This window comes from Chrysemys picta, chromosome 1, assembly GCF_011386835.1.
Source record: "Chrysemys picta bellii isolate R12L10 chromosome 1, ASM1138683v2, whole genome shotgun sequence".
Classification (NCBI taxonomy): domain Eukaryota; kingdom Metazoa; phylum Chordata; order Testudines; family Emydidae; genus Chrysemys; species Chrysemys picta.
Window position 1 is genome coordinate 14,936,562 of NC_088791.1, and position 25,867 is coordinate 14,962,428.

The following is a 25,867-nucleotide window of genomic DNA, read 5'->3' on the forward strand; positions in this document are numbered from 1 at the left end:
TCAGGGCATAAATTTTGCTCTTTAAAGTACAAGCATGTGGTCAGCCTACTGGGCCACATGTTAGGTTGGGGTTTGTAGAATTCTGGGTTTGATCATATCATCACCTCTTGTGATTTATAAACTAGGCAGTCCCTTTGGGAAAAGGAATTGCTATCTCCTCTCCCACCTCAGGAGATTTCTTAAAAGTTCTTCTGTAGAAGGGGAAAGAGTGGGGATTACAATGTATTAGAAAATGGTTAGTACTGAAACCTTAAATGACCCTGTTAATGTTACAGAAAGCTTAATGCATTAGTGACTTTGAAGTATATAAATTGTGGGTTAAACTTGGGAAATCTAATCTCTTGAAACCAATGCTCAGTAGATCCTAATGGAAATAAAATGTCTAAGAATTATAGCTACTCAAAAACTCTACACAGAATCAAACCGAAATATGTGCTGCCCCAGTTTAGTTCCCTTTATTTCTTCTCCTCACTCTATTCCCCTTCCACCCACCCACCCTTTTACATCCTCCCAGGTCACTAGTACTATTGCACTTTTAATAATAGGTGTCTGAGATAGAGAATACCTAAATACTTAGCTGATTGATACCACTGGGGTTGAATTTAATGGCAGTATACTCCTAACTAGGACCTTCAGTAGGGCCAGATGGTGCCTGGCTCTCCTGCAAGTGTGTGTGGTAGGGTGGAGAGTGTAAGTTGCCCCTATGCCCCTGCACAGCAATTGAATGCAGTCCCTGTATTTCCTGGAGCAAAGCACTCCAAAGAGGATAATGAGGTCTGGGGAGGTGCCAAGGTTCTACTCCTGTATACCAGCTAACAGGACTGGTTGTGCACACATTGAGGAGGAAAAGGGTGTAGCAACCCACATGCATCTCTAAGCATAGGTGAGCTTCTCTCTGAGCCAGAACTCCACCTGAACCTCCCACAAGTCTTTCCGGCTCCACACTGACCCCAGCCTGCTGGATGTGCCTGTATGACTCAGTGAAGACCACAGTTGGGTAATACAAAAAGAAATGAAATTCAGTGTCCAGAAGAGCAAGGCAATGCATGTTAAAAGGAACAATTTTAACTCTTATAGAACCATGTGGCTTGTCAATTAGCTGTAACCACTGAGGAAAAATATACTGGTATCATTGTGGGCTGCTCTAGGAAAACCACCGCTCAATGTGCAGCAGTATCCAAAGATGTCAAATTGTACACCTCTACCCCGATATAACGCTGTCCTCGGGAGCCAAAAAATCTTACCGCGTAATAAGTGAAACCGCATTATATCGAACTTGCATTGATCCGCCGGAGTGCGCAGCCCCGCCCCCCCGGGACTGCTGCTTTACCGCGTTATATCCGAATTCATGTTATATCGGGTCACGTTATATCGGGGTAGAGGTGTATTATGGAAAGGATGAAGAAAAATCCTTACAATATTGTAATGCCATTAGCATGCTTTTTTTTTAATATCCCGTACACCTCTGGTCATCCCATCTCAGAAAGTATATCGCCAAAAACAGGCCTCAGAGGAGAGCAATGAAAACTATTAGAGGCAACAAAAATCTTCTGTATGAAAAGAGATTAAAAAGATTAGGACTATTTAAAGTAGGGCAGAAAAAAAAGGTGTGTGTGTGTGTGTGTGTGTGTGTGTGTGTGTGTGTGTGTGTGTATGATAGTGAATAGCATATAGAAGGTAGATCAGATTTAACCATTGTCATAATACAAGAGCCAAAGCTACACCCAATGAAAAGAAAAGGCAACAAATTTAAAACTGATCAAGCTTTTTGTACAAAGCATAATCAATGTGACCTTTGCTACCACAACATGTTATTAAGGCCAAGAGTTTAGCAGGATTCAAAAAGGATTATTGATATAAATTTATGTTAAGAATATAGCAGCTGTAGCAGACAGGGTAGAAATCTATGAGATCTTCCATCATGCTTTATGATGGCAAGGGTTCCTACGTTTTTCACTGTGTGGACTGCCTTTTAAGGCCAAGGATTGCTTGTGAGCCGGATGCCCTCTCATTTGTGATTCCACAGCGTACCTATGACAGTTACAGCAATTGCGGACATGGAAAACTACTGTTAGGAAAGCATGTAATGTCTTTCAATGTAATGTTAGGAAAGCGTAGGCTGTCTTGCAATGTCTGGAAATGAGGAGACAGCATCATGTAACCAGTGTCCTCTCTGCAGACAAGTGTTCATAGGCCATAGTTTGGGAACCTCGGTTTTGGAATATCAACGGAAGTTAGGAAAAAACGTATTGTTGTTTTTCTCCATGGTGTAGGTTTATGTGGTTGTTTGAAAATCTGACAGTGGATGCCTTAGAAGGCAAGGCGCTAAGCGAGGTGGACCATTGGTGTGGTCCCGTATAACAGTCCCTATGTCTTTTTGGTTTTAGGGTTTTACACAGAGGGCGGGAGGGGGGGGAAATAGTTAAAAATTCCAAAATTCAGTGAATGGTTTGAAGCTATTTTATGGGGTTGGATGCTGGAATAAATCCAGGCCAGATGGATTTAGTAGGTGGAGAGCAGGTGTAGTAGTATAGTGATAAATTTATATATACACCACTTGTGTGGAGGTGATAGTCATGGGATGAATTGTGATAAATCATCCACCTTAGCCTACCCTCCCTGCCTTCTGCTCACCAATCCATTTCCCCTGAAATGTATTACCAACCCAAGAACAGCTTTGAGCAGATCCCCCTTTTTTTAAATCACATCTGTCTGCCAGTAAAATGCTGCTTCATCTCCCAAATATTGTACTTCCTACTTAAAAATTACCACTGTCCAAGGCCTAGAATGGGAAGATTCAGTCCTGAATCAGTGGTGTCCAGTAGTTGGTGCAGAGATAGAAAATGGGAGCTTTTTGCCATTGTGAAATGGGCCTACTGCTTGGTTCTAGCCCTGGAGGAAGCTGCATGTTGGAATTTAAAACAGCAATATAATTTTATATATAGAAAAACTACACCTGGATAATGTAACAGTCAGAAACTCACACTAATAAAATCTTTTGTATTGCTCTCCACCATGATGTGTTTCCAGTTTATTACATGCTTGTGCATATTATCGCATGGACATCAGCTCCACATATGGGCTGTGCGTGATCTTTGCCTTTTAAAATGTTATAACCTCTGCAAACACTAACCAATTTTCCCTTCTGTATATCTTGCAGAGAGACTGCCGCAGAGTTAGCTGGAACATTACCAAGGTAAGCAAGCTGTTCTAAACTAATCTGTATATCTGCTTCTGGTAGCTGAAAGAAGCCTGTCAGGCTGTGGGGAGGCAACATGGATATATGGAGAAAACATTTTGATTTGTTTGCCATACCCAGTAGAATGGCTGTAAAGTGCTGTGGCCCCCAAGAACAGATCATTTTAAATCAACATGTTTAAACTGCTTTGAGGTTCAGCTCAGTTGGCTACCACCTGAAGAAAAGCCTCCCAGATTTGGTCTCCTGCCACGTTCAAACTACGTACATTGTAGGTGGTTTCGACGTTGCCTTACATTTTAACAGTGAGGGAAAAGTAGATTGTGAAAATCCAAATGTTCTTTCCTTGGGAAAGCAGAAGAACCAGATAGATCTGATCTTCCAGCCTTTCAAAGAGAACCTCCTTGTGGTCAGAGGAGACAAATATAAGGCTGTAATCCTGGAGATGAAAATTAATCAAACAAGTAAAAAAATATGGAGTGGCATCCTGAATTCTATTAAGTGACAGATTACATTCTATCAAGGAACAATGCATGTGATCCCTTTGCATCCCATTTCACCCCAGATTCTTTATTATTGAATTGTGTGTGGGGGTTAATGTGGTAGTTATTTTTCAGTGAATATTATATTGTAGTTTTGACACATATTCATAATGAAAATGTGTAAAATGTAAGCCATGACATCTTCATTGCAGTTATAATACCAATTTTTTAAACAACATGGTGGTAAAGATATTTGACACATCAGCTATTTCTCATTCGAAGGCAGCTGAAAAAAATCTGCTTCACTTTTTTGGAGGGTCATGTGAGATCCAAATGTTCGTTCATTGGAAAAGCAGGCGAACCACATTTGTTTATGGTGAGAATCATGGCCGGACTTAATTCCAACAGTAACAAGGTGTATTTTTCCTTCATTTGACGGATATTTTTCTTTGGTTGTTTTCCAGGAATGTTTGCAGGTACAACCTAGTTGAATACAGCTAGGTCTTTCTGCTATCATTCTCTTTTTAGGTTTCCTGTCCTTTTTATCTTCAAATGTGCAATGAAATATGTTGGTGCAATTTAACAAGGCATCTGAAATTCTGTTTATTCTCTGGCTAATGATCTGTGTGGTACATGACACTTAGGGATTTTTATTCTTTGTAGTCGTAAAGGAATGCTTACAATTCTGCATCTGGGAAAAATGAAAATAGAGATTCAACAGCAGCTGACTAGTTTAATCCTTTCTTGAAGACATTAGTATTGACTATGTTTCATAATTTAGTTGTCATTTTCACTAGTTTTAAGGATAGAATATTTCCAATCTGATTGCACTGCATGTCATTAACTTAACTTTGACTTGGCATTAGTTGACAATATATAGTGAAAATATGAAACCTTTGTACAGCAGAAGAGAATTCTACCCTGGTAGTTTTAAATGCTTTGAAGTTAAAATGAGAAATCTACAGTAGGAGCTTGAGTAAGCATCCAGTTTCTATCTCATTGCTAATGGAAACCTAACTGTGTGTTTGAATTCTTGCCACAGCTGAAATTAAAGTCTGGTGGTAATATGTCACAAGCAGAAATTAGATTATATGAGCAATGTGCATGAGGCATTGTAATTGTATTATAAATATTAAAGCCAATGATCTTGTCTAGATTAAAACAAATGTTTACAGCTGTGTGAGTGTAGGCATTCTTCTACTAGTCTTCAAGCTTTTCTCTGGTGTGACCTGTCATTGCTTTTGTTTCAGTAGTAGACTTTTTTGATTTACTCTTTATTGATTAGTTTTTTATATTTTTTGTTCAAACTGCAAATGAATACTTTTGATATTAACGGTTCTAAATTTAGAACCGAATCCAAGAATTTTTTTCTTCTGTCGGTGCTGATTTTCTTCCCAAAATGGTTCATTTCAATAGACACAATGTAGGTATTGGGATTTTCAGAATATAAAAGAAATAACTTCTTTTGTAGATGCTGTGCTAGCCACACATTTGCTTAATGAGACAAAGACAAACAAAAAAGGGCACTCTGCCGCAGTTCTGAATATTAAATCTTATCTATGTAACTAAACATAATGACTTTTATCTGTTTACAAATAGTCATAAGCATATACGTGGCATAAATTGCTCAAATCCTTTCCTTCATTAGTAAACTTGCCCAAAAGAATCTCTTCTTTAACCCTTCAGAGTGTACGCTATGTATTTGTCTGCTCATCTGAAGGATGTCAGCGTTTTCAGGGTTAATGGTGCCTCCGGGGGTTTTCTGGCTTTGTCAACATAATAAAAATAAATATTTCTTTCCAAATGTGTACACCAATTAATTGGATTATATATATTAAGAAAAAGTGGGTGCTCCAATTTCCCAGAAAAGAGTTTATAAATTAGGAAACATGTTTTCTTTCTCGCCTGTCCTAATTAAGAGACTCACTCATAAGTGTGTGTTCAGAAAGTAAAGGTAAGAAAAGAATCCCTCTTAGAACACAGGAGAGTTGTTTTGGGGGTTTTTTCATGTTGGCATCAGCCATCAAATGCTGTTGAGCATTTTCTAAATAATCATTTTAAATAGGAAGACACATTTTCTCCTGATTTACTTAGCCAAAAGATTCACCAACAGATTTCATCAGTGCTTAGGGTCAAGATGGGGGGGGGGGGGGGGAATGAAAAATTGAGTTTTGTAAACTTCTGTTAGAAGGAAATTTAATCGATAATTTTGTGTTTGTAGAGCGAGATAAATTAGAAACAAATACATGACAGGTTTAACTGCAAGAACTTGATAGCTAGGTTTTATACAATGTGTCTTTTTCTTTACTGGCTTATTTCTGTTGATATGTTTAGATAATACAGAATAGAGAGAGAATTGATTTTAAACTTAAAATGCAATAGATTCAACTTCATTATTATATATGTATGAGGCCATTGATTTTTGTTTTTCGAAGAAAGGTTTTCTATGTATAACAGCACATCAAAGAAAAGATCTTCATAAGGAAAATTTCATAATATTGTTAGGTTGTTCATTGCATGACCTATTTAGAGTACTCAGATTCTTCTTGTTGTAGACTACATAATTAAATTTTAAATGGAACATGATAAAGAAATTATACTGGTGATCTCCGGAGACTTGAATACCCTATTTGGCTCTTTACAAGAGTGTAGCAAAGGCATATTTTAAAATTTAATAAAGGTCTGGCCTCATTTTTTCCTTTTAGGTTTTCTAGAGCTGCTGTGCCAATCTTGTTCTAAAGCTACTTTTGCAGATCTATATTATCTACATGTTGCCTGAAATAACAGATCAAAATATAGTTCTTAAAAGCATGTTTATCTTGACTTGAGAAATCTGTTATTTAAGCATGATACAGTATAGCTGATCAATCAAACTCGTCTCATAAAACCTGCAGTTCCTGAATTTGTAGCTGTAGAAAATCGGGCTTCATCTTGTTTTGGTAACATTTGCATTGTCCTTAGAACGTATCAAGCAAAAGAGGCAGAATATTATTTTGCAATGTAGACTGCCTATTCTCAGAGCATAAATTGCACTCCATGAGGGGGTCAAAGAGACAAGACCGCACAGCCAAGGAATAAAGAAGAATACTTGGCTTCCACATCTAAGGAACCATTCCAGTTTCTAGGGTAAATAAAACATGTTTTCTAACCTTCCATGATTTTTTTGTATATACATTTAAAGAGAAATAATCTGTATACAGTCCTATATTTTAAATATTTATCTCTTTACTATTCTACTAATAACATCTTAGGTTATTACCGCTAAAAGAAAATTTAAGAAAATTCTTATTTACTTGCTATGTTTTGTGCTGCTGGCTTCATTTTGCATTTCATTCATCAGTACTTGGGAGAATGAAGTGAACTGGTCACTTCCTGTACTAACTAACCCAGGGCTGTTGTTTGCATTTCCAGAACTCCAGGGAAATGTGTAAAATGCCTGTGTAAATAAAAGTAACAATAGAGCCAAGAGTTTTTATTGAAATTTGATCAAAATTCGGGTAAGGTTTTTTAACTACACTGTGCTATTAATTGGCCTCTTAAAAAAAAAAAGATGAAGATAAAGAAGAAAAAGAAAAGAAGGTGGGGGGAAAAAGAGCAAAACGAACATCTGCATTAAAAATACAATAGATGTTAAAATACAAAGCACCAAAAGAAGACAGGGACATATTAAAATACAGGCTAACAGTCTTTATTTGAGTTCTGTGACTGTATGTGTGTTTAAACAATACACCTCTACCTTGATATAACGCTGTCCTCAGGAGCCAAAAAATCTTACCGCGTTATAGGTTAAACCGTGTTAAATCGAACTTGCTTTGATCCACCGGAGTGCGCAGCCCCCCTGCCCGGAGCACTGCTTTACCGCGTTATATCCAAATTCGTGTTATATCGGGTCGCGTTATATCGAGGTAGCGGTGTATATGTTATCAGCTAAGGTTTACAGTACATTATGACTTGGCATGCATGTGGGATTTGTGTGTAAAATTTCCAAAGGTGCACAAGTCCCATTTTCAAAAGAGACTTGCTCATTTAGGCACAAAGTCTCACCGAGAACCAATGGGATATAGGTTACTAAGTGCCTAAGTCACTTTGACAATGGAATGTAGTTTCGAAGTATGCTTCAGCTGAAGGAGGCTTTTGAAAATTTTATACACAACTTCACTCTTGTTGAAATATAATACAGTTAAGCTTTTATCTAAAGGGAAAAATAAAATTGACAACCCACCATATGACAGGCAAAGTGAAATCTCTTGATCGCTAACTGACAGCCATTTTTATGATACCATTGTGTTATGGAATGATCTGTCTTCCAAGGAGCTAAGTATACAAGATTTTGAAACATTACTGCCTTGACAGACATAATCCAAGTAATTGCTTGTAAATTCTGGGTGAATTATAAAATCTGTGTGGCTATTTCAAATTAGTTAATAAAATATCCATGAAGATTTTAATGAAAATATAATAATAAAAAGGAACATTTGTAATAGTAGTTGCAGAGAGTTGATTAAAGGCCTCCTTGAGATTCATGTTGCCTCGCTTCCATTAATCCATACAAAACCCAGCTTATAGGATCATCTTCATTGCGTGTCACTCCAATTGTGCCACCATCCCCTCCCTTTAAATTTTTCCACTGATTGTTAAACAGCATCAAGTTCAACCTTCTTTTCTTTAAATTCAAGAGCGTCCACAACTCTGAACTTCTTTGCCATTCATGTCTCTTATCGAGACACCCTGTCCTGCCAGCTTGAACACCCATTGTCCGCTTCTTCCATATATATCTCTCTGCTTACTTCTACTCTGCCTTTACCCATGAAACCCTGTACAGAAGTTGTCTCACCAGTTATTGGGCTCAATACAGTAATTACTGGTAAAATTCTATAGCCTGCGTAATGCAGGAGCTTGGACTAGATATACATGATACCTTTAAAATCCATTAACTAGTCAGTTTCGTTTTCCTCCTGCAAATCCCGTCTCAAGATGCACTTCCACTCTGATACCTAGAAAGGATAGGTCAACTAAAGATCTCTAGGTTAGGTGGCAATTGGGAATAGATAATATTGATTATTATTTTTATTTCAAATTATCCTTTCAGTTGTTCATACTCACTTTTTGTGTCTTGTTTCAAACCACCTTTTCAATTTTAGGATGCTCAATTTGTGACACATTCTAAAGGCAGGGTTTTCAGAGGGAGGGTGCTCTGCACTTTGTGAAAATCAGATCCTTTTAAGATCTCTCAAATTGGGCATCCAAAAATGGAGGCTTCCAAAATCACTAATCACTTTTGGAAATCTTGGCCCTAATCTTTCAATGCTTAAGTTCCCCATTTGTGAATGGATACTTCCTTTGTCTTGTTTAGTTAGATTTAGGGAAGAGACTGTCTATTACTGTGGATTTAAATGGCACAACGAAGCCCTGATTTGTTTGGGGTCTCCAGGCACTACTATAATACAAATAATAAATAGTAATTCTTTGCTATGGCAGAACACTTAAGTTGATTTATTGGAAATGTACTGTGCTTTTGAACAAATTATACCAAAGTTATCAGTTAATTTTCTGAAAATTTTCAAGTAAAACTGCAACAACCCTAACAAGTGAGTTGAATATTTGTTTCTTCAGGTACATATGGAAACAATTGTATCTCCATTCAAAACTATTTTTTCAGATGACGATAGTCATGAAACACATTGATTTATGTTTTCTATGAAATTCACCATTTTTGTAATGAAAACAGACAGTTTTCCATGGAGGAAAAAATAGTATTGTTCATAATTCCTAATGTTGTGTAGGATCTGATTCATTTCTGAAGAGGATTTTTAAAATCTACGAACTGTTTGCAGATTAAAATGAAAAGGCCGGTGGGCGATTTACTGTCCAGGTAAATTTTCTAGTGATCATTCCAGGTAACATTTTCAAAAGTGCCAAAGTCACTTAGAGCCAGTTTTAGATGCTTAAAGATGCCTAACTCCCCTATATACATTTTAAAATCTGGCACTTAGCCTCCCAACCCACTTGAAAATGTTACCTTCCATCTTCAAAAGTCTTCTGACCCACAGCTTCTAACTTTAGTAAGAGAGAGAGTTACTCCATTAAATTATCCATCATTTAAATCAACAACTACTTTCACCGCCTGCTAATGACTGTCAGAATACTTGAATGAATTTGGTTTTGCATCATCTCCAAGAGTCTGGTAGGTTTTATCCACATTTTACACTTACGAAGCTAGAGTTGCATTCATTTTTATTCATCTGTCCCAAACTCCTAGGTACTTCTTAAACTTATGTTTAAAACTATAGCAATCCAAAGATGTCCAGTGCTTTCTGTGGTAGAAATGAAAAGAACTCAGCTGATTCACATTCCTGAGGGTGAATCCCAAGATGATGATTTTATTTGTACAGTGCCTAAAGAGAGTGAAGTGCTTTATAGAATACATTGTCCTTTTTTCCAAGAGGCCCTGTAGCCTAATTTTAAGGGAAGGCACTATGAATGTGAACACTAAAAACCAGGGAGAGAAGAAAAGAGAATGTTTGAGAGGGTTAAAATAAGAAGACTGAGTGGTTACTTATCTATGCTTCTTAATGGTACCACTTTTACTTTACTTTGTTAACTTAAATGTACACTGGGCCGGGGACAAATTTTAATGGACATGGGATTAATATTTCTTGGCTTCACACAACAAGGGAGCCTTTTCAAAAAGGCTGAATGAGGAGAGGGAAGGAGGCCTGGCAGAGTGGGATTTGGAAAGTCATTCCATGAGATCAATAGAAATGCTTGTGCTTAAAGTTAGATACATGCTTAAGCACTTTGCTGAATCAGGGCCATAGTGCTCAAGCTCACCCAGAATAGTATCCTTTAGAAACTTGGTGCTGATGATGGGCCTTGTGTGAGTAATTTTGGGAATAATTTCAGATCTAGATCTAGATTTGGAAACTAAATAATAAGGTGAATATCTGAGATTGGGGCAGGAAAGAAGGCTAGCAAATTAGGTCAAGGAGAGGGTTAGTTAGTATGACAAAATGTAGAGAACCTTTCATTTCTAGGTCACTATTTCTAATCTATCCCTGGTAAGAGTTGATACCAACTGATGGCTGTTTGACAACCTATTTGAAATGAGTTGGTGACATCAGTCCATTTATTTACACTCCCATCACCTAACAATTGTTGATGGACAAAGTGAAGAAGTTTGCTTTGCCGCTCCTTGTGTAGTAGATAAACATGAGACTTCAATCTAGCCTCTTTTCTCAGCAGTGCTTTTGCTCGTTTTAATGTACACAAATCAATTTTATTTATAAAGTCTAATAATTAGAGGAGCGCTGTAACAATTATTTTAATTCCAAAAGATCCTGCAATGAATTATGTACAAGTCTTTAAGAATTCTAAATAAAATATTTAAAAGATCAAAAATGTAATACTTCTCCCCAGCGTTCAAGGTTAACAGTTTATATTTCATCTACATTATATTAAAAACATTTTTATTGGAGTCTATAAATGTTAAATGTTTTTAGGAGACAATGATCATAATGGAACTGAATGCAAAACCGGGGACAAAGTTTCAAAGCAAAAATTAGTGTTTTTTTTTTGCATGTTTCAGTTTTTGGATACCAATTTGAGATACTTCTTGGAGTCAATGAGAATACTCACATGAGTAAGGGTTGCCAGGATTGGGTCCTTAGATAGCTCCACAAGAGCAAGGTAACAAAGCAAATAAAACAAAACAAGGTTTTAATGGGGCTAACACGCACACATGCGAGGCCAGATCCACAGCTGGTGGTGTAGCACTGGTGACTGTAATGGCACCATGCCACTTTAAACCACTTGAAGATCTGGCCAATTTTTCCTAAAGTTTCCTGCGACTCCCACTAGGCTTTGCAAGATGTGGCGCTCACAGCGTTTCTACCACAGCAAAATGAAAACTTTGCAATTAGATTAGTTGGGCTATCATGGAAGATATTTTTCATTCAGACGTTGGAATCTTTACAAAATTAGTGTAGCTTCCTGTTGGGAATACTTATTTGTCAGCACATGAGTTAAGCTGCTTTGATCAGGTCTGAGTTACATTTGTTTTAGTTATTCTGAAGTTCATGGGAGTTTGCTGAGGAAGAGGCACGAGACATGGAGGGGAAGGGCTCATATCTCATATGAGAACAAAGACTTTACCATCCAACCTTACTCTGGCCTCCGCTCAACATTCGCGTCTTGAGATTGGGAGAGAGAAATAAAATACTATCTGGACTTTTAGATCCCAAACCCGCAAACACTTACATGCTTAATTGACATCTGTTACTACTCATGTCAGTAAAATTAAGCATGTGCATGAATGCTTTTAGCATTGTGACTTAATTAGTAGTCAGACCTTTCTTTCAATGGACACCTCCTTCTAGTCAGTAGTATTGTAAAGCAATATACTAAATATTAGGCCATATTTGATTTGACAATGTCCTTTGAAAGATACTGGCTGGGATTTTTTTTTAAATGTCTGACTAAAATTAGGTTCCCGAGTCTGTATTTAAAAACCCACAAAAGGGGTTTGATTTTTTTCAAAAGTCCTGAGCACCAGCGGCTTCAACTAAAGTCAATGGCCGTTGCAAACGCTCAGCACTTCTGAAAGCCAGGCCGTTAATTTAGGAGATTGCTGGACACAAATGTGAGTTAAATGGCCCCACTGCCAGTTGCACTTTTGAGAATCCCCCAGCAGGTTTGGCTCCAGGAGCCTGACTTTAGGCATCCGCTTTTTAAAAATCTCGGTTGATGTAATTTGCTGCTATCATAGGCAGGTGCTTACATCAGCAGTGACTTTTGTCTCACTCAATGCTGAGTTTCATTTCAGGATCACATGATATGAGAGAACAGAAGTTTTGCTACTAGGAAGTTTTATTTAACAGAAATGAAATATTATTATTCATGTCATGAATAATGGAGTCCACAGATGTTCTCATTCTGTATCAATGACTGTGGACAATGACACTAGATAGACTATGACAGCATGAATTGGCTTGGGGTTTTGTTTTTTTTTGAACCTGTAAAGGGGCTGTGGCTTTTTAGCTGGTTACTAGGAACTGACGTTACAGGCTGTGCAGCTGTAAAAAGGGCCTTTTCATTTTCATGCAGAATAAATAAAATAAAAATTACAGAAATAGCATTTCTTCCACCCGCTCCCACCCAAGCTGAAATAAATAGAGGTATCCTTGATGTAACAATAGAATTTGGAAAGGCGCGCAAGAGAAAAAGAGATTGCTGTTTAACACTGAATAACCAGAATGTAATAATAAAAATAATTGCTTTAGCAAAAGGCCACCTGTTGACTTTCTTGGATTTTATGTCCAAAATATTGATTTTAAAAAATAGCAGAAAAGGGAAGCTTCTGACCCTAAGAAGTATCTGATTAAACGCAGGGAAATAAACTTTTATTAGATTTAATAATAAGTGAAACGATGCACACTATCCCGTCTAAAACTGCTCATCATGGCCCTTACCACAAGGGAGTGAAATAGTTAAAGAATTACTTGTATGGCACCTGATGTACTGTGAATCCAGCATATATGCCTGGATTGCTAAATTGTTAAATCACACTGAACCATTTCTCTAATAATAGAATAGCGATCGCACCTTCCATCTCAAGGAACCTATAGCTCTGTACAAAACGCAGCCAGCCCAGGGGGAATGGTACCTCATGCCATTGGAGCACAGCATGCCACCTAAACTGTAGCAAAGGAGGGGAAATGTGGATTTGTGCTCCCGTCAAAGAAAGTTCATGTGCAATTGTCCTACTGGCTGAATAAAGATAAAATCAATAAATAAGGCTCTTTTTATCATTAACCTCTCCTATTCAGATCTATTTTCTGAGGCGTTTGAGTTCTCACTTTTGGAGTTCTCCTTTAAAGCTCTGTCTTGTGAATCTGGTGAACATTGCCAAAGTGTATGTGAAATCAGTGTGAATGGACAGTTGCTGAGACTTTTAATCAGCATTTTAAGGCTCAGGTCGTCTTAGTTAAAGAATTCAAGGCATGATGAAGCTCTTATTTAAATGTTTCAATGTTGATATTTTTCCTCTATTATAATATGGAAATTGTCGAAGGAAGCTTAACAGTCCTCTGATTAGAGCAAAAAGCAAATATGCTCCCAAAGGGGTAGTAGACATGCAGAAGTCGGGGAGGAAATTCTGTAATAAAGAGGCCTTCAGTCAAACACAAGTTATGCATCTGTTTTCTCAAAAATTGAGAGGTGGGGACGATTGCTGTGGTTTAAAGCTGACATTGATTATCTCTAAATTCTGCATAAACTCGGCTCACGATTCCATTCTCTCGTCAGTATCTCAATTTTAGAAAGCCATCATAAGCATGTGATAATGTGTCTGAAAAGGGAGTGAGGGTCACAGATGGAAAGTTTCAATGAGAGGCAGGGGGAAGCATACTTTGGGGACTGCGTAAGGTTAACTCGTGTACATTGTGTATATGTAAATGGTGACATAGGGAAATACAGTATTGTGACATCCATACCTAGAGTAAAAATCCTGACAAAGTAACGCACATTCAGGCCATATTAACTTCAGCCCTCGAGTTTCTGTGTGGCAGCAAGTGAGGCTAGCAATATCCTGCACAGGCTGTCACTGCACTTGATGTTGGCCAGGGGTATTCCCAAGCTGGTGGGACATGCCTCTTCCATTACACCATGGGGTCTGCACATACCGCTGGTAAGGTTTTTAGTTAAGCAAACAGAATTGTTCTGTTGAGCTATATATGTAATGGGCTAAAGCATGCTGAAGGGTATTCCTTAGAGTCAGAAGATGGCTGGGAGTCTGATCACCAGCCGCTGATGTACTTTGGACCATTTTAATTTGTACACGTTAAAAAAACAGTATGTTGCCCATCCTCCTTTCTCCTAGCATTGGCACTGTGACCTGCTTCTTTCATGGCATTAACCACATCTCAAGAGTCTGCTGGAAATCTCATGAGAAAACAAAAAATTGTATTATTTATTGAGGGGGTTGGCATTTCTGATTCTGCTGTCATAGAGAACCTGGACTGGTACAAATGTAAAATAATGACAAAAAAGAACACACAAACACCTCTGAACTTTGCAGTTCTGATGAGGTTCTGAACTTCACTGCCGGATTTACTTCTGAAGTGAGCTGATCAAAAATCAGATCAGAATCTCGCAGAGTTTCCATTGAGTATCGATTTGGACTTGAAGTGTGGGCTTGGGTCCAATTCTTCATATTAAAAATCAAATAGTAACTTAATATCTACAGCCTTCAAGAAACTAAATTTTTTGACCATTTCTTGAAATTGGCAATGATTCTTTGTGCTTCTTGAATACATTTGCCTGTCCCTGTCTGCTACTAGAGTCACACACATGGTGACCTTTACATGTTTGTATTTAAACATGTCATTGACTGAGCATTGATCATTGTGAGGAGTATTGTCCAGAAATGCAGATGGCCCATGCTGAAACAAAAATTAGATAAAAAGATAATCCAAAATAAATGCTGATATCTATCTTTTTGATGGCACAAAGAAGAAAAAAAACATTGAACTTCTTAAGGAGAGGGAAACCTTTATCCTGTTTTTCTGCTACACTTTTTATACTAGTTTGGTTTGGGGGTTTGGAGGGGGGGATTGTTTTTTTTTATTTTTTTATTTATTTTTTTAAACTCTCAAAAACCTGTGGAGCTTTTAAAGTGTTTTTATTTCTAAAATATAGAACTATAGTAATGTCCTGTCAGAGAATATTCATGCACCACCTCTCAATATACTTACTGGGACATCAATGTGGAATCATTTTGCAGTATACTATACATAGGAGAAGACACTTCAAGGGGCTTACAGTCTATATAACCATAGTAGATGGTGCAGTACTGTACTATGATGTCATCAATCATGCCTCCCAAACAGGAGCCAAAGATTTCTGATGCGCAGCTGCTCCTCATCCCCAAGAACTCTACCATCCAGACTTCCACAGGATCAGTGCTGGTGGCTCCCTTCCCACCTACACACACAAACCCCGTGGAAAGTTTGGGAGATGCTGTCAAAGCTAACTCTGAACAAATGAAAAAACACCACTTAAGCAAGCCACGGTCTTGTCCCCAGGATGTAAAATGTGCTGAGACTGGGAGAGATGAAGAGTAGACTCTATCTAATTCACTATGGACATCCCCATGCAAATCTTGCTGCATCTGGCAGTTAGACACTACAGTGGTGAACACTGCACAGTACATTTCAGGCACATAATACACAGATTTTTCCATAGGGGATTAGCACTGTTCTCAGATATGCGTGGTCGTGTCAAAGGTGCTTTGCTCACTTTCCACAAAATTCTCTTCTCAGATCCATGCAGTGGATTTGAGTGTCTCATCTTCCTACATGGACAGAGCTCTCACTTCTGTTAGAAAGAGAGCCTGCTATCAAAGATGGGAGGGTCCATATTGTTATGGGAGTAGAATTTTCCTCTTAGTCCTTTGCGTTCATAAATTCTCCCCAACATGCTCTCCCAAAACACAGCAACAACAACAAATCTCCTCCTTTCCTTGTGAGACATCATTCCCTTGTTTATCAGCTATTCAATACACATTTTGGGATACTGAAACTTGATAACTGAAATATGATTTTTATAATGAAAAACCCCCGAGGGAAGCATGCAAATGTACTGTAGAAAGCTATTGACATATTGTGCTCTATTCCCAGTGAGTGTATTAACATTTTCTTATTTTTGAACAGAAAACAATATTAAAAATAAAATAATGTAGGAGTGCGAATTCATGGGTCCTGAAGATAACTTGGAAGTTATGATTGAAAACTACACACCTACATTAACATGGTCCCCAATGATGATCAAGTTGAGGCCTGGCCATATTATAAAACGCTACTGCTATTGCCTGATCTGAGATAATGTTTGACTGCTCCTCTGCTCTCAGTAAAGTTTGTAACCATTTCAGCTACCTAGATGGGGGAATTCCATAGCACTTGGCTTCTGGTAAAAGGGGATATTGTTGATCCATGGAGGGATCCATGCTTGAAGGTTATGTTGTCCTCCATGTAGGAGGAATGCAGGTGTGACTGTGATATGTAAATTATTTTATCCTCCATCCAGAGGATTTAAATCCATCTAGAATCCATCTAAAGGATTTAAATAAAGTGTAATTGAAAGTATGGAATAGAGCTAACCTGCTCACACGGAGAATGCATCAATTAAAGGCATGTAACAAGAAAACAAGCACTCTGATCTATTCAAATAGAACCTCCCCTGGTAAAACCTGTAATTGCTTTAAACTTCTTCTAAAATCTACCTCTCTGCTCTCATCTCATCCTACACACTCTGATGCTCCTTATGTTCTTCGCAGAATGACTCTTTCCGTATCCTTCTCCCACTCCCAGCCTTGCTCTTCTTTCACCCTCTATGCTTGGAACAGCCTTCCACTCCCCAAACATCAACCTACACCTCTCTCTCTCTCCCTCCCCCACAGCCTCCTTGAGCCCCACTTCTTTCTTGAAATTCCTCTCTGCTTATGTCCCCACCTAAGTCTTCATGTTTCATAGGCCTAAACCGAGACTCTAGAGATGAACATAGATTCATAGATTCTAGGGCTGGAAGGGACCTCGAGAGGTCATCGAGTCCAGTCCCCTGCCCACATGGCAGGACCAAATACTGTCTAGACCATCCCTGATAGACATTTATCTAACCTACTCTTAAATATCTCCAGAGATGGAGATTCCACAACCTCCCTGGGCAGTTTATTACAGTGTTTAACCACCCTGACAGTTAGGAACTTTTTCCTAATTTCCAACCTAAACCTCCCTTGTTGCAGTTTAAGCCCATTCCTGAACCTTGGCTCCAGATTCAGAAAAAACGTCAAATAGGTAAAACGCAATGATGCGATGCCAGAGTTCTATTCAAATCCATCTTAAGCTAATATAAATAGCCGATACAAGAATACATGCAGGAGATTTGAAGGCTTCTGCATCAAAAACCTCCTTTCTACACCCTCTTTATTCCTTTCAGATAATTTTTTTAATGTAAGAGCTTAATTGACACACATCTTTCAAATGCATATGCCAACTCAGCTTTGTGGTTGTCAAAAAATGTTTCATTTTAGATCATGACAGATTATTATATTAATCTTTTGTAACCTGTGAAAGGAAAATGCTGAAGTAACATGTTCAAATCCACCACAAGAAGTAGGAGTGCGTGGCTAAGGGAGGGTGACTCTGAACTGTAGCTTCTGCATTTAATCTCCACTCCTTACTTATCCATTAAGTAACTTGATTCTAGAAATTCTACCTAACCTATCGTCCTAGCTGCAGATGATCTGTCACAGTGATAGCAGCTATTACAAAAGAGAGGATGAAGGAAGGTATCAGAAATGCTTAACAAATTTGTAATGAGACTATTAAACTGTGTATTTTATTTGCAGGCAATATGTCAAAATCAAAGTTGCTGGTTTGATAAAGAATGAATAAACAGAGTACATGGTACACTCGTGAGTGTATACTTGAGTGATGTAAAATGCAGGATTTACTTAGAGGTTGTTTTCTTTTTCACAGAATTTGCCCTTAAAGACTGAACTGGATTGTAATCTTGCATAAATTGAAAAGGCATCCAATGAATAAAAATTACTTAGATTAACAATAGAACTCTGTAAATTATAGCATTGTGATTGTCACACAGGAAATAGATGCCACTATAATGGATTTTAGCTGATGGGAGTTTCAAATGTAGTGATGGAGATTTATAGAAGTGCAGAAAAGATTGAATTGTACATCAGAAGGAAAAAAATAAGCATGAATGAAGCCCATATATTTATTTATTTCTCACTGATTGAATGCACTCTTGTTAATATTAATAGACAATTGTGAGAATGTATGTAGAGGATGATATAAAATCATAGAAGATTAGGGTTGGAAGAGACCTCAGGAAGTCCTCTAGTCCAACCCCTTGTTCACAGCAGGACCAACCCCTACTAAATCATCCCAGCCAGGGCTTTGTCAAGCTGGGCCTTAAAAACCTCTACGGATGGAGATTCTACTACTTCCCTAGGTAAACCATTCCAGTCTCCTCATTATAGTTTTTCCTAATATCCAACCTAGATCTCCCCCTACTGCAACTTGAGACCATTGCTTCTTGTTCTGTCATTTGCCACCACTGAGAACAGCCGAGCTCCATCCTCTTTGGAACCCCCCTTCAGGTAATTGAAGGCTGATATCAATTGAAGGCTCACTCTTCTCTTCTGCAGACTAAATTAATATTGTGTTTATCCATCTGTATAGGTACAGTGGTTGCTGCCGACACTGCTTACAGAATTTTTTTTCCTCCTGTGAAATTTAAATAAAAATGAAAACAAAATTGTTTTGATCAGAGTTTTATAAACGGGAATTTTCAACTTCCCTGAGAAAAAATCAGAAATGTTTACCAGAAAACTTCAGCCTGAATACAAATAAATTCAGTTTCCTCATGAGAGTTGTAGTTCGCGTGCCTTAGGTCCCCGTTCTTTTCATTCTACCTGGCCAGAATACATCTCCCCTCTTGCTGAGCCACTGTAAAGCATTATGGGAGTTGTAATCGGCCTGGAGACCACAAAGGAGAATGAAGGCATGAGGCACTTTAACTACAACTCCTATAAGGCATTTGCAATTGGAAAATCTTCAGTATTAAACTCATACCCAAAGAAGTTTTTTTGTTTTCAGGAGTTTTGTGGTTCATTTGTTTTTTGTTTTTTTACAAGAAGTCAAAATTTTCTGTGGAAAGCAAACACTACTTATGAAAAATGTTGTTCAGTCAAAAAATCAACTTCTTGCTGAAAAACAGTTGACAGAATTTTTCAACTCTTCTTGCTGTTAAAAAGCCAACAGTTGCTAACCGTTTACCGTACCATTAGGACTTGATCCAAAATCGGAGAAATCAGTTGCTCTACAGTGGGCTTGCAATGGGGCCCTTATTTCCTATATTTATTGTGGGGGAAAGTGTAAGATCTCGGGTGTCACTATGTAGTGACTATTGATAAATGCTGTATATGTTGAAAGAAGAGACATTATGCTTGTCAATCAGAACAGTCAGAATGAAGAACATGCTCTGTTAAGAATAAAATGTGTTGTATCCTTCAGCACTTAATACCTAGTTCTTATATAACTGTTTACATCAATAGATCCCAAAACACTTTACAATGGAAGTCAGTTTCATTATCCACATTTGACAGATGGAGAAACTGAGGCACAGATTGTTGAAGTGACTTGCCCAAGGTCACTTAGCAGGCCAGTAGCTGAGCAGGGAGTAGAACTCAGGTTTCCTGAGTCCCTGTCCAGTGTTCTATCCATTAGGCACCTACACTATGAATGGCTGTGTGTTTGCTTACCTTTGTGGAGCTCAGGCAAACCCGGTTTTGTTGTTTTGAAAATGGACATTTTGAATGTTAATACAAATGATTAGTTTCTTGATAAGCAGCTATGATTCCTTTATATTGCTTGGGGTGTGCGGAAGGGCAGTTGGAAAGCGCATTAAAAATTGCACCTCTCAGAATTTGCTCAATTAAAGGTCCATAAAATATAAATAGGAATAAAATTAGCTTGGTGCAGCTGTTGGGGGGGAGGGTTGTTTTGTTTTTGGTTTAAAGGTGACATGTTAACATTTGCAGAGAGTCCTAAAATACACTATTGGTTATTACTATGTGCATACAGTTGACGAAGCTAAAGTATCTATTTGAGGGGAGTGGGGAGTCTCTCTCAATCAATCCACTCATGAAGATGAGTAGAAAGCATTGGAGATCTGCTTCTGCATCTGCTTCAGCCAGTTTCCTGTCTTCTCTTCGGTGTTGGATGGGCCTGGGTCAAGCAGTGGAGTGGAGAGTTGATGTAAGTGACTTTATATCCCAGAGCCGCTCACTGCCTCGTTTAACAAGGCTTTACACGACTACAGAGGCATTGTAAAGCAATAATAGTCATCCAGCTCAAAAATGGATGAACTGGACGGAGAGCCTGGTTGGTCAGCTGAATTGATCTTACCAGCTACTGTCTAGAGAACTTCTACTCCTTTGTTTAGTCTGTTTTTTTTTCTTTTTTTTAGACGTGATCTCCTTTCACATGGCTGGGGATGGGGAAATTGCTGGCTCAAGAGCAGCTCCCGTCAGTGAGTCCAATTGCCTACAGTTGAGTGGGGGACAATGTTTAGGAGAGAGCCACACGCTCACTGTGGTCCAGGGAACAGTATTTTTTTTTTCTATCTAGCCAACCTCCTAGCATATCTGTGGACTTGCCCTGGGTGACTTTCACTAAAGTGGTGCATAGGTTCTTTGTGTGGGCTCTCGGCACTGTGGTGAACTTCACCTTCAGTGAGTTCTGTTGTGCATATTACCATGAGCCAATTTAATCTCTGCTACCATGGGACAGTCCGTTTTTGACTTCATGGGGAGGGATGCTGCGGAAAGTCAGAGATGATCTACTTTGATCGCTGCCGTAAAACTCTGTAGAACTGATTCTAATCCTGTTTACATTGGTGTAGATTAGGAATCGGTGCAGTTGCACCTGTGCAAAACGGATGGAAGTGAGCTCCAAATCCAAGTGAGACTGGATCCAGAATTACTCCTGAAGGCTAAGTAGACACTCACTGCCCAAAGTGAAAGAGCTCATTATTGCTGAAGAATAAAGCCATATGCTCTCTGAAGTGGTTTTCCAAAATGGAGAAGGTAGCTTGTTTGCAAGTTCTTTCCTTCCCTTAAAAGGGGAGGGGGGGAAATCTTCCAGCTGCTAAATTTCCATTAATATAAATCACTTACCAAAATATGAAAACAAAATGCTATGGATAAGACAAAAAACACAACAAATATTAACTTAATTTGTATTGTCTAAGAGGGCCAAACACCTTAGGTATCTGATTTTTTTGCTTATGGATGTAGCTTGGATAAAGTGGGGATGGTTGCAAAAACTACTTGAACATTTCTGGATTTAAATTTAGGGTGTAACAGCTCTATTTTATTTTTTTCCATTGAGAGGACCTTACACCCAAATCTTAGTGAAGGACCTTTTCACAAGGGTATTAAATAAATTAATTTGACTCACTAAGGTGACATTAATTAGTCCCTGGGGCAATGCACATAAGAGCCAGCCAAGAAACCAGACAGTAGGTTCAGACTGACTCATGTGCAACAACTGGAAGTAATAGATTCCAGGGCTTGACATCAGGGTCTTGCAACTGTCTCACACATTCAGAGTCTGGCTACAGGTGTAGCCCTTAGTGCCTGAGCACGTTTTTTTTAAAAAAAGCAAAGGCGTTTGGCTTTACATGTTAAAGAACGCAGAAAACAGAAGGAGGATTTAAATCGTTCAACTTGTATGGCTCGTTTTTGGTTTTGGAATTACAGCACCATTTAGGCACATTGATGTTGTGTCCGCAGAAGCATGATGGAATAGCCATGGACTCTCTGAAATGTCACAGCATAATAATGTGCAATTGCTGTGTGCTGAGGAAGGGGAGAGAGTTCTGTCTTCGTAGGGATTCAGAATAAAGAACCAAGTCTTAACACAAGCACTTGATTCGTACTTTGAAGCTCTGCCACTCTCACACAATTAGCATGTTCCAGTAAAAATGAAAGTTTAAAAAAAAAATCTGAATCCGGCTGTTTGTGACCTTGGCAAGTCACGTCATCGCTTTGAGCATCTCTTCTCCATTCCACCCCTTGTCTTGTCTGTTAAGATTGTAAGCTCTCCTCAGGGTGAGTGCTGTCTTATTATGTGTGTACAGAGTGCCTAACACAATAGGGCACTATCTGAGTTAGGGCCTGTAGGGGCTAATGTAAGACAAATAATACATAAAACACTATCTTCTGGAACACAAACCCTTGTCTTAAATTGGAGTCATGCTCTTAAAAATTTCTCTAAAACTGGCCTAATTGGTTTCTGTGCTTATTGTGTCTCAATGACTTCTAGAAAAATTGCTTTTAGTTTACAAGTAAAAAGACATTGTTTTGAAAATCATAACCAATCTTCCTTTAAAATGGAAGATGGCTAAATCCTCTACACGGCTTTGATAATCTCAACCATTGTTTCACCCTTCCACCCCTGCTAATGGAATGTAATCTGAAAGAATATGTTTTTCTTTTGTCACCCAGTAATGAAGATTCTGTTGGGGATGCACCAGCAGAAAAGAATTCTGTGCTAACAGGAAGAAAGTTACTGATAAAAAGTCTCATTTTGTGGTTTGAGGACACTGAATACACATAAGGAGCTAGAAAGTGCATATTTTATTATCAATACTCACTTTTTAATATTTATATTGCTGCAGTGCCTAAAGTCCCCAACTGGAATCAGGGTCTCATTGTGGTAGCTAGACATGGTTGTTGCCCTGAAGAGTTTACAGTGTACATATTGGTATATGACCATATCAGCACCTTAGAGAAATCCCTAGGAGACTTCTGGCAGAACTTCCTTCCACTGCTGCCCAGCAATCATTTCTTGATGGCCCTACTGGGGAAGACCATTTTAAATGGGTTTCACTGTATACTGTAATGACAGAAAAAATCATATTCAAAATATTTCTGCACAGTACCAATGTACAATTTTCCCCCTAATTGTCTGACATTTCTGTATGCCAAACAACTAATCATTATAGCTAAATATCAATTTGTGCTAATTGGCCTGAAACAATGAGAACTCAAAATGAATTCCACGTATAAGCTACCCATTTTCAAAGTATGTTTTAGACTTTGAAATTTCCCTGATTTTATCATGTGTTGACATTTTCTTCATTAATTTCCTTCTAATTATGTATTTCACAAGTCTCAGACTTTGGAGCCACCTTCATATTTTTCTCAAGTAGGCTTTTATGGGAGTGTTTGTCACTTAGGCATTGAAAAAGATCTGTATTGATTCTGGCACCTGTTAAGGCTATAAAGTTTCTTGGTTTATGTTTCCCAGGGAGCACTAGTTGAGATGTTATTACACATTGGTTCTGTACTAGAATAAAGGGTGTTTTATAGTCTGCCATTTTGTTGTCAGAAATCAGTTTCTGGTAAGGTGCAGGTGTTAAGTGTTTTAAATGGTTAGTATATTTTTGGATGAGATCTCCGGGCAGTTGTTTTAATGGCAGAAAAAAAAATATCGGCTTAAATTTTCAAAAGGGACTAATTATTTGGGGTGTGCTGAATTTTGCCCAGCTTGACACCTTAAAGGGGACTGATTTTTCCAGAGGACAGGTGCTCAGCACTTCTAAAAATCCAAGCCCTTTTTATGATGCCTAAAATTGGAAGCATCTAAAATTGGAGGCATCCAAAATGACTAGTCATTTTTTAAAGTGTAGGATATTGTGTCTCTGGAGAATGTCAGCTATGCACCTGTAGTTGTAACCTTTTATGATATTAAAGATCAGTTTGAGGTTGAAGGTGCAGATGCTTAAAAAAAAATTGTTTTGGTTTTTTTTGAGAACAGAAAACAGAAATTATCATTGCACCCTAGTATGACCTCTGATTTCAATAGAGATGTTGTAGAGGACTATGAATGAGACATGACTCCAAATGAACTCAATTTGAGTATACTGGATTTCCAATTATATTGTTTGTGAAAGCTTTCATTCCTTCATTTGTGGGATAAATCATTTCCTAGGACCAATGCTCTATCAGCTGGCTCAATTGTAAAGGTATTAAACACTGGGTGCAAAGTGGTGTTTCAAAGCTGCCTCAATTAAATAAAAACATTTTTCCTAATTTGCAACCTAACCCTAACCTCATTTCCTCATCCAGACAAACCACAAGAGGACAGTCATACATTCGCTAACAGAAGGTCTGAACTCTAAATTCAGTAAATCAGGAAGAAAACAACCAAAAAACCACACAGGTTTAAAAAAAAAGCATGCTTAAATTCATCATTCAATTACTACTCCATGGTGATTAGGCCTCAACTGGAGAATTGTGTCCAGTTCTGGGCGCCACATTTCAGGAAGGATGTGGACAAATTGGAGCAACATAAATGATTAAAGGTCTAGAAAACATGGCCTATGAGGGAAGATTGAAAAAATTGGGTTTGTTTAGTCTGGAAAAGAGAAGACTGAGAGAGGACATAACAGTTTTCAAGTACATAAAAGGTTGTTACAAGGAGGAGGGAGAAGAATTGTTGTTCTTAACCTGTGAGGATAGGACAAGAAGCAATGGGCTTAAATTGCAGCAAGGATGGTTTAAGTTGGACATTGAGAAAAACTTCCTGTCAGGGTGGTTAAGCACTGGAATAAATTACCTAGGAAGGTTGAAGAATCTCCATCATTAGAGATTTTTAAGAGCAGGTTAGACAAACACCTGTCAGGGATAGTTTAGAGATAATACTTAGTGCTGCCTCAGTGCAAGGGACTGGACAAGATGACCTCTAGAGGTCCCTTCCAGCATTATGATTCTATGATTCTACCGTGCTTGCTCTTTGCTATCCTTTATACTCTGCTTTGTTTGCCATCTAGATAGACAACATACCATCTCTGTGGAATACAGGAGCCTTTTCTTCACATTTTACCTGTCTCTGTAGAACACAGTCAGCACTTTGCTAATGCTACATAATAAAAATCAATTGCAAGGAATGTAGGAGTCACTTGATGGTTAATGAAGTGTCTCAGAGGTTTCTGAACCGAAAACTAAGATGCTTTCTGAAGTGTTCAGGTTCAATCTATGCAGATGTGTTTATGAATGAAGGCCAGGGCAGTGTTGGTACCCTATTACAGGATCATTTGGGTGCCTGGGTTAAAGAGGGACCATAATATTCTATAGGAAGTGTGGTGAGAAACTTTGCATCACTAGGTGCTTTTTTCTTCAGGAGAAGTGGATAGGGAGTCAGGTTGTTGTTATCTGCTTAAAGTGCCCTTGAGATCTGCAACATTAGTTCTGATTGGGATACCCCTCTTCTTGTGTTCTTCCTTTCTGGAGTGTTTCTGGGAAGCTGGTAGATTGGCAGTGATGCAAGCATGGTGAAAGATGGGGCAATTTGGCGTACAAACCACAGAAACCAACTTTTTCAGGTTGCCAAAGTCCCCATTGTATTAGAAACTAATGGAAGATATAAATGTACTTAGTCTAGGACAGACTTTTTCTGCCTGTCTTCAATGTATTTAGCAGGTCATTTTATAACTATCTGGGATATGGATGATAGGGATAAGTCAAAGTCCCAGCTAATGTTCCTGTTATGAGGCTATATGTCATTAATGCTCATTGGGAGAGCAAAATCCTCGTTTACGTTTCCAG

The 25,867-nt window shown here is 38.3% G+C and overlaps 1 protein-coding gene across 19 annotated transcripts in view; it reads left to right on the forward strand.

Annotated features, from left to right (window-relative positions):
• CELF2 (CUGBP Elav-like family member 2) overlaps nucleotides 1-25,867 on the forward strand; it is a 777,520-nt gene that overhangs the window by 420,960 nt on the left and 330,693 nt on the right. For all 19 annotated transcript variants that reach the window (XM_065551657.1, XM_065551194.1, XM_065551355.1 and 16 more), the window contains one exon: nucleotides 3,161-3,196. Coding sequence is in view for 8 of the 19 variants with exons in the window: in XM_065550221.1 (XP_065406293.1) it covers nucleotides 3,161-3,196 (36 nt within the window). In the remaining 11 variants the exon portion in view is untranslated. The remainder of the gene's footprint in view (nucleotides 1-3,160; nucleotides 3,197-25,867) is intronic.